Below are 8815 nucleotides of genomic sequence, written 5' to 3' on the forward strand. Positions count from 1 at the left end.
CAAAATCCTGAATAGGACCAATAACAAAGATCGGACAATGCGAGTCTTCGACTAGCTCTTGAGTCTCAGGGACTCCCACTGTATCATGTCTCTTTTTTTCCATTATTCCCCTCAAGAGGGGGTTTTCAAAATCTCGAACCGTCCAAAGAATGGGACACGGGAACGAAACCTGCCGTTTTACGAGCAAATATCTTGTCCAGCGGCTGTTTCCCGACGTGATTCAAGTTCGCCACGTCTGTGGAACGATGCGTTTTCACACGTGAAATCGTCATCATTCGATTTAAGGACTGACCAAAGTTCAGTAAACCGTGAAATAAGCAAACCATACTCATATTTTGGAACTATCTCAGCTTCTTCCAAGTCGCCTTGGACTTGTACCAGAGATTTTGCGTTCAATGTTTCATCGCGTCCACCTCACTGACCTCAACCTCGCGATTCTCAACTCTCTTCGAAATCTGGTCCACCTGCAGCATCCACGCGCGTACCTGGCGCCGTAGCCAAGTGTCGATAACATAATTGAGCAGACTTTTTATCGCATCAAACCGCACACCTTCGGCCACTCAGAACTCGTATACAATAACGATAAATTGAGGATACGGCGAGGCGAGGCAAACGCCGGAGGGCATGGCCGACCACCTACGGCTCCCGACACAGGCCCGTACTTTGAGTCCACTTAGCACAACACAAACAACAATTTAGCAAATGCTCTTATCGCGAAATAAATTCTTCGGGAATAATACGGGATTGCAGCTGCAGGGAGGCAGGGACGAGAAGCATTAAGATTCCCCGTCGATACCGGATAAATTCTCACCCGTTACTCGTGTGCGTGAGGTAAGGTGTTCACGTTCCTGTAAGCATGTAAATATTCCCAGGTTGCAGGGATAGAGAAAACATTGACGAATATCCCGTTGACGGGAGATCGGATATTTATCGCTTCCGCGACTAATTTCAATTAAAAATTAAACCTGCACCCTGCAACGTTGATTAACGCGTAATAATATCGTGTATTAATAATAATTATTCACGTGCGGCACCCGGAGAGGAAACGCTGCTGTTCAAAAGCGGAGCCGTTAAGCTATCGAGACACAAATCACGTTTATAATTTTACCCACATGCCCAGAAAGGCATCGTGATATTAATCTCGAGATTCGTTCGAAGCGATAATTGAATAAAAATTCCTCCGCAAACAAATATGTGTCTATACGTCGTATTTAATACAGCAGGTATATCCTCGCGGAGTGACCGTCGTAAATTCGAATTCCTAAAATGTCGGGGTGAAGTTGGTGGTTTTCAAAAAAATAGGCACGAAATCGAACAATTAATAAACACGCACGATACGTGGAGGAAGAATACAACAACAAGGCGCTAACAACGCTTATTAACTGCGGGACGACTCCTGGGAGTTATATCGCATCGAGCATAGTTAATCGATAAGTCAGTCTTACGGCAGTCAAGGTGGACGGCGTCGTCGACTGCAGGTCGAATCGTTAGCGGACGGTAAAATTGTACGTTTGAATGGGTCATTTTACTGCGTTGAACCGATTACAATTCCCTCGAATATGCAGCAGCTAGTCCGCGATTCGCGATTCAAGCACAGATTGCGAACGACTTAAGCGCTGCGCTTTCGTTTTCGGTTGAAAATAAAAAATGAAAGTTGACTACCAACGAAGCCACCGTTCCTTTCGCGTTGCGTAGGTACATATTTTTCACTCAATGTATTTAAAGCAAATTCACGCGGTTTAAACTAATATTATACGTACCTATTATAGCCGAGCACCTCGACGTGTACACGACGCAATGTACGCGATCAGCACTGCCACAAAGTCAACAGTCGAAGCTAATTATTCGTAGATTACCATCTCGTCTTTCCACATATTCCGACCCTGCTGCGCTCGCTGGCACATTCAAAGTTAGCCGGACGCTCGCTTAGCGCGCGGCAATCGACGCGATATTTGCACGTGTTCGAGCCACGCTTGTGCATGTGCAAAACGCTGCGAATGTCTGCTGCATACTTTGCTGCACGCCACTGAAACGCAGTTATAAGGTGTGCGCGAGAGCTTGCGGAACAAAGGCAGAGTGGCTCGTTATTGCGGGTGGTAATACGAAGCTCGAAATATTGAGAATATGAAATCTCTGGTATAAACTGCAGAATTCGCATTATGAAATTGTCGGCTAATCCACAGGTCGTAAACAATCGTTGGAGACAAAAGCCCCTCGCGCGTAATCTGCTACTTTCGCGCAAAGGATATTACACTTAATTCTAGGCTATATAAGGTGTTAAATCGAGTCGGCTTCGTTTAATGAAAAAATAGTCTAGTTATACGAGGCAATTTGCTTCGGCAATTTTTCAAAAAGTTTTATTGGACGGTTGACCTATTTTTTTTTTTTTTTTTTTGCAGCGCAATGGTCACGTGATCGAGAGACTGAATCGAGAGAACGGAATTCGCGGTTTTTCGTGTCACAATTTATTCACGTAACGTCTTAATTTTTAATCGCTATTAGTCTCGTGTCCGCGAATATGCCCGGAAGTCACGAGTGGCGTAGTTTTTAGTGTTCCTTAGTTACTTTGTGTAGGCAGGTCCGATCTCTGAATGCGTAGGTTTGCGTGACGGAAGGCAAAGAGGGACGAGATAAATTTTCTTCTTCGCCTCCGTCAACCGAACGAAGTACGCACGTATACGTACACACGTAACGCAATCGGCGTGTAATACGTACGCAAGTATAATAAACATAAACAAATTCCGATCTCTGTTTTACAACCCTAATCAAGCTGCCAGATATTCCCCCGCAACTATTTGTCCGATGAAATTGTCGAATAATATTATACAGTCTGAAATTTATAAGAGAACTATTAAAACCGTTTGACTAACAAGACGGTATAATTAGGAGGCGAATGACTACGGTAGCGGCCAATTACGCACGATTAAAATTCACTGAGACATTAAAACGCGCGAGTTTTCGTAGGAAGAAGAAATTTCGTATAAGTGTATATTTATGGTTCATAGTTTCCTGATATCTCTCCGGGCATCGCTAATTAGCCGAGGATGGTCTTTCGGCAAACAGTGCTGGCTACTGTCTTAAGAACTCGTAATCAAGATGGTGGGACCAACCGCCCGCGGCCGTCGATTCCGAAACTAATTGCTCCGGCTAATTTATTCTCTGGCATCGAACAGTGCCAGCTATTCTTGCGTACCCGGTAATCCTTGTCTCGAATCTTTTTGAGTACAGGAAACCGCGATAGCCGCGTACGGTGCATAAAATACGCAGGGAGAGTGAGAGAGAGAGAGAGAGAGAGAGAGAGACAAAAGGCTGGAGGAAAGGAGAATAATAAAACCGCAAGTTGGAAGAGAAAGAGAAGATAAAGAGAGAGAGCAACGGATATTACGGGAAAAACGTGTAACGCCGGATGTGAATTTCAGATAATACGTTTTATTAAATAGTATTTCCTTTCTCTATTAATCCGCTATAATATATATATAACAGTCACTCTGTACATTTATACAAAGAAAAAAAAGAATTAAAAAAAAAACAGAATTCAAGTAAAGAGAAGCAAAATTAAACTATATTTCTTTCATACGTGTTTCGTTTGTGTGTATAATACATAATATTGTGTATACCATAATATGTACAAGAGAAAATAATTTGGCACCAATTTATGTACAATTTTAGTCTCGTTATATAACGTATATCATAATTGTACTCGCGTACTGACGTATACATGCGTAAGACTGAAACTATCTATATTTACAACGATTACTATCATTAAATAAGTCTTGATTTACACTTTTTACAAGGTTGAACCCAACCCGTTGGACTTTCTGCTAGATCTCGCGCCCCGAATCGTATATAATCCGGTCGTTCTCTAGGGCCGCAAACAATCTCTCGTTAATCGGAGACACAAAGTTGTTTCAGTATCGGTAGCTTCGATTGTGCCGGAAAGATTAAGGTGAGGCTGATCTTCGTCGGTTGTAATTCCTTGGCTTGCTTCTTACACATAACTGCGCCTGCCGTACATAGCCGTGAACGTAGATTTTCTAACGCGGATCCACCCGAGGATCAGGATCGCGTAACGAGGTAATTCATCCAAGAAGTTCAACCCCAGAGACGGGAGAAAATATTTTAAAAGAGAAAGCGGAGAGTTCCTCTAAACTCCGTCCTGCAGAACTCCGGCGTTTATCCCGACCGCCTTACTGCGATATCAGCAGTGAAAAAGCGAAGGAAAAACGGAAGGACATTTTGGTCCTGAAATTGTACCGCGCGGGGCGACGTCACTGCTGCAGGATTCATTCCCTGTGCTGATGCTGGGACATCGAATGGTGTGGCGGCGGTACCTGGTGCATACCGTGGTGCGGAGGACCGCACAAAGATGGCGGTAGCATTCCCACAGGAAAGAGACTCCCGGGTGGCAGAAGGCCAGGGTGACCACCGTAGAGGGCACTGTGGTGTTGCCTCACAGCCGACATCCGGAGCTTCTCTATCTCGGCTTCCTGGAGGCGCTTCGCCTTGGCGCGCCGGTTTTGGAACCAGATCTTGACCTGCAACGAACCGGGAGATTTCTGGGGTTAGACGAGGGGCTGACCTTGAGGGGTGATAAAAGATCTCACCTCCGACGGTGAGAGGGGCCTTTAATCTCGGCCGAGGCGTAATTCGGAGTACGCCTAGATAGGGATCGTCATCCTTACCTGGGTCTCGGTGAGGTGAAGAGACGAGGAGAACTCTGCCCTCTCGGCGATGCTGAGGTACTGCTTCTCCCGAAACTTCTTCTCCAAGGAGAGTAGCTGCTGCGTTGTGAAAGGCGTGCGAGGCTTTCTGTTAGGCTTGTGTTTTCTCAGGTTGCACTTGATCTTAGCCGGCTCCCCGTTTTCTGCAACATATGTTACAAGGAATTGTTGTAAAAAAATTAAATAATACGAATCGAAGGGTGCAATGTCGGGAAGCGAAAATATATACCCCTAATAGGTCCGTTTACCAAACCATATAAAACCGCGCACCGCATCCTGACGAGTTTTTCTTCGCATTGAATAAACAAGAAATCGTTGATACTTTTTATCCCTACCTGCTATACGTATATCGTACATAATTCATAATTTTCCGTTCCCCGGAACCGCAGGCCTCGGCCTCCTGCTACCAAACCGATTAACTTTTTAGTAACGAAACCGCAAATTCCGCCCGAAGTCTCGGTGCGACCGGCGATGATCGACTCGCGACGGCGTGTAAACGGTTCTTATCGTATCCTACGCTGCATCGAGTCTGTAGATCCTTCGTCGCAAAGAACTCGATCCGCCTCCAATACAGATAGGTAATGGGCTCGGAACGGATTAGCGTGGGTCAACTCGGTCGCTGTACCGTCCCGTTGAAACGCGTACAATTTATTATATCATAGGTAGTTTATTGTTGCTTTGTACGAAGGCGATGTCGGTGTGCGGGGCACGGCACTTAGTACTAAATTACACGGCACGGGCACGCTCTGTAAGAGTGCAGCGACTGCACTAACGGCAGCTGTAATGTGATTCAGCGTTGCCGTTCATCGAGCGGCGTGGCACGAGACCGTAATTCTGTTTCTCCTCTCGTGTTTTAAGCTCCGCCGATTCCGCGGCTGCTATCGCGGCGAAATCAGCTAATTATTTTCAATACATTCCCAGATTGGAGAGATTAAAAGCCCCGCGAACGTTTTTGGTCAAAGAAATTCCAAATACTTGGGACTAATTGGACCCTTAGCGTGCAGCCTCCGGAACGATACAAAGACCGGTGGCTATATCCGTTGTTATAGCGCGCGAGTCGAGGTGAAATTTGAAATTCAGAAAGGCGATCTCGTCGTTTGTTTGTTCGCCGATTCGGCCGCAGAGCCTTCTTCGGGTTTCGCCTACAAATCTGTCAATTGTTTCCGACAAATCCAGTTGGGCTGCGCCGCAAATCACGTTCCTGATCTCTTAGGCATTCCTCTCCATCGGCCGTAGCTTCCGAGCATCGGGATTGTTTTGAATTGCAATTTCTTACCGCGTGTATGGAATTTCATTCGCCACCCCAACCGTTCGGCAGCTGTTTTCGGGGTGGCGCAGGTTGGCGCGGTGAAAAAACTGGACGAAATTGAGGTGAAACGAAAACGAGAATAATAAGGATGAAAATAAGAAGAGAAGGAACCGAGGAACCAAACAAAAACAGGGGAAGTAAAGGGAAAAATAAGACGAAGGTGTAAAAGTTTGAAGGACTTACGTGTTAGGGCTCTTGCGCCAAGAGGCCGTATTTCAGAGTTATGTGTCTCGCCCGCCCCCCCATTTCGGCCTCCCCCCGTAGCCGCGTAGAACCATGAAAATATCGTCGAGGAATAAAACCGAAATATTATGGTATATCCTCCACCCATTTAGTCCTCGCCTCGCCGCGTTCGCCGCGTACCAAATGAAGAAATTAAACAGACTATTAAATCATTTAACGTTTCGTTACGTAAAATTCGTTGAGTTCCAAACTGCCGTCGGAAACCCGTCATTAGCTCTCGCTACCCGACCATTAGGTAATAACGCAAATCAATTTCCTCTCTTCTCGTTTTCTACACATACGTATAATATGCGTATACCTAGACTTTTCGGTTTCGGTCGCCGTCGTGAGATTTCCTTCGGATCGTGGCATCCATTGTTTCGAGCCTGTTAAATACATCTCTATTTTAATAAACATTGAGCGACCTGCGATCGTCCACGTGTTTCTTTTTTCCGCACGAAGCGAGAGCTTTCATAATTGGGTGCTTTTATCTGAATCGTAAACAGCTTTTTTGTTTTCGTCCTTATCTCATCATTCCTCTTCACCTCCCTGCGCAGAGTTTTGTCGACAAATTAATTACAGCCTCTCTTGTATCGAGGAGCTCGAAGCGTAACCCGTTAATCGCCAATGTCTTATCTCTCACCCACCTCGCCCGGGTCGAACCAAATGGAAACACGATCAAAACCGACGTAAGCTTAAAGACACAACAACTCTTCGACGACATCTGGCCACTTTTCTGTCATTAAAATCCAGCGACTAACAAGAAGCTGAAGCTACTCGGCTGCCGCGGTCTAACCTAAAAGCGCCTAACAATATTTCTTCCCGTCGGTCGCAGACGTGTCGTTTCGAGCGTAAGCTTTGCTCGCGTCGATCAGCGACCACGCTTCAAATGAAAACCCCACCAACTCCACAGGTCAACGAACTATCAACGATCAAGATGGAGCTTTAAGCTTACCGTTCAATGGAGCATGGTGAGAAAAGTGAGCCGGAAAGAAGCTCGCGGCCGCAGCGGCGGATTGGTGGCCGCCCCAAACGGCGGAATGAAGGCTCGGCGGCATGCCGGAAATTGCTCCGAGCGACGGAAACCCGCCAAGATAGGCGGGGGTGGGTCTGACCGGGGTCGGACTCGACGCCTGCTGGAGTTCCTCGACGTCCACGAGGCTGCCCTCGTCCTCGTCCTCCATGTCAAGCTCGGCATCGCCCTCCGAACACGGGGAGCTTCCGCAGGGCGAACTCTCGACGTAGCTGTCGGTGATTCTGAGGTCCGCCGGGTGCTTCGGCGACATTGAATTCCCGATTTCGGGGGTGCGCTGGTCGCTGCTGGAGAACGCCGGCGATCCGGAGAGCCGGAAGTCGACACCGTGCCGACCCGGTGACCCGGACAGCTCCTGAGCTTCGGGAAACTTTGACGCGGTCCTGAGATCCGAGCCATCCTTCGGCGAGTCCAACCGCATGAAGAGCGTCATTCTTGGATCTGCGGCCGGGTGCTTTGACAGATTGGTAGGAAGTGGGGGCGGCGTCCTGAGGAGGTGCTGGTGGACCGGGGAGCACGAGGTGATCGGTGAGGACCTGGGGGAGCCGGAGGACGCGCTGCTCACTCGCGTCGAGTAGTCCGTGGGCTTTTTGGTGTCGGCGAGTAACGCGGCGACGGAAAAGCTCAGCTGATGAACGGGCCGAGTCGAGGCCTGGGGAGCCTCCGCCCGGTTAGGCGACCCGGGTGTTGTGGTAGGGGGTGTTCCCGGGGAAGTCATTCTTAGTACAGTCATTATCGACGCCCGATTATCGCTGCGGCGGAGATTAAGCTCTCGGTTTCGGAGCCTGGTGCACCGAAGCTTCCTAGCTCGATGCTCCCGTCGACATTTCCCGTTGAGGCTTGGGGGGGGTTGAAGTCGGGATGAGATTCGACGTTTCTCACTCGGGGCGCACTTTGCGGGGATATTTGCTCCTGGTCACAGTTGTTAGGTACCGAACAGTGGGTACTGAGCACGGTCACAGGTTTAGGGATACGGTGACCTACCACGAGGTACGCGAACGGCTGATCCAACAGAATCGATGGACCAAATCGCGGCGGCGTAGAAACTGCGGAAAGATCTTTACGAGGCGAGCTCTGACAGTGGACTGACGACGAGGAAGCCTGACCACCGGGACTCCGGTTTGCCTTTTTCGCTTTTCCTTCGAGGAGAGCGCGAATGGTGGGGGGTAGAATCGAAGAGGAAACCGCGGCAAGGCGGAGCTGCCCGTTGAGGGACGGTCCCGCAGACTCCGCCCACCAGAAATCGAGTGTCCGTTGCCAGCTCGGGTAACCGGGGGTGAATTTTTACAAAGAGTCACCGGGGTGAACGCGGGGATTGACGGAGCGTCTGGTAGGGATGCGAGAGTAGAACCGCGAAGCGATCCAATCGGGTGAGGTGCTCTCGCTGCCGAGACGGTAATGAGTGTAATTGACCAATTAGAGCCGCGAAGTACGGCAAAAAATATCCTCTCAGACCCTCACTGATTATCATATTCAATTACTTTCCTTCCTACAGAGAAATGTCGCCGGTATTATAGTATACGTTTATTG

The 8815-nt window shown here is 48.2% G+C and overlaps 1 protein-coding gene across 1 annotated transcript; it reads right to left on the minus strand.

The window, feature by feature from the left end:
* Positions 1 to 3451: 3451 nt before the first annotated feature.
* Positions 3452 to 8368, minus strand: LOC124210672 (muscle segmentation homeobox). The gene is made up of 3 exons (XM_046608872.2): positions 7208 to 8368; positions 4683 to 4864; positions 3452 to 4535 (listed from the first exon to the last, which is right to left on the minus strand). The coding sequence occupies exons 1-3, from the start codon at positions 8016 to 8018 to the stop codon at positions 4284 to 4286; spliced, it is 1245 nt and encodes a 414-aa protein (XP_046464828.1). The 5' UTR covers positions 8019 to 8368; the 3' UTR covers positions 3452 to 4283.
* Positions 8369 to 8815: the final 447 nt, after the last annotated feature.

The sequence above is a fragment of the Neodiprion pinetum genome, chromosome 1, assembly GCF_021155775.2.
Source record: "Neodiprion pinetum isolate iyNeoPine1 chromosome 1, iyNeoPine1.2, whole genome shotgun sequence".
Classification (NCBI taxonomy): Eukaryota; Metazoa; Arthropoda; class Insecta; order Hymenoptera; family Diprionidae; genus Neodiprion; species Neodiprion pinetum.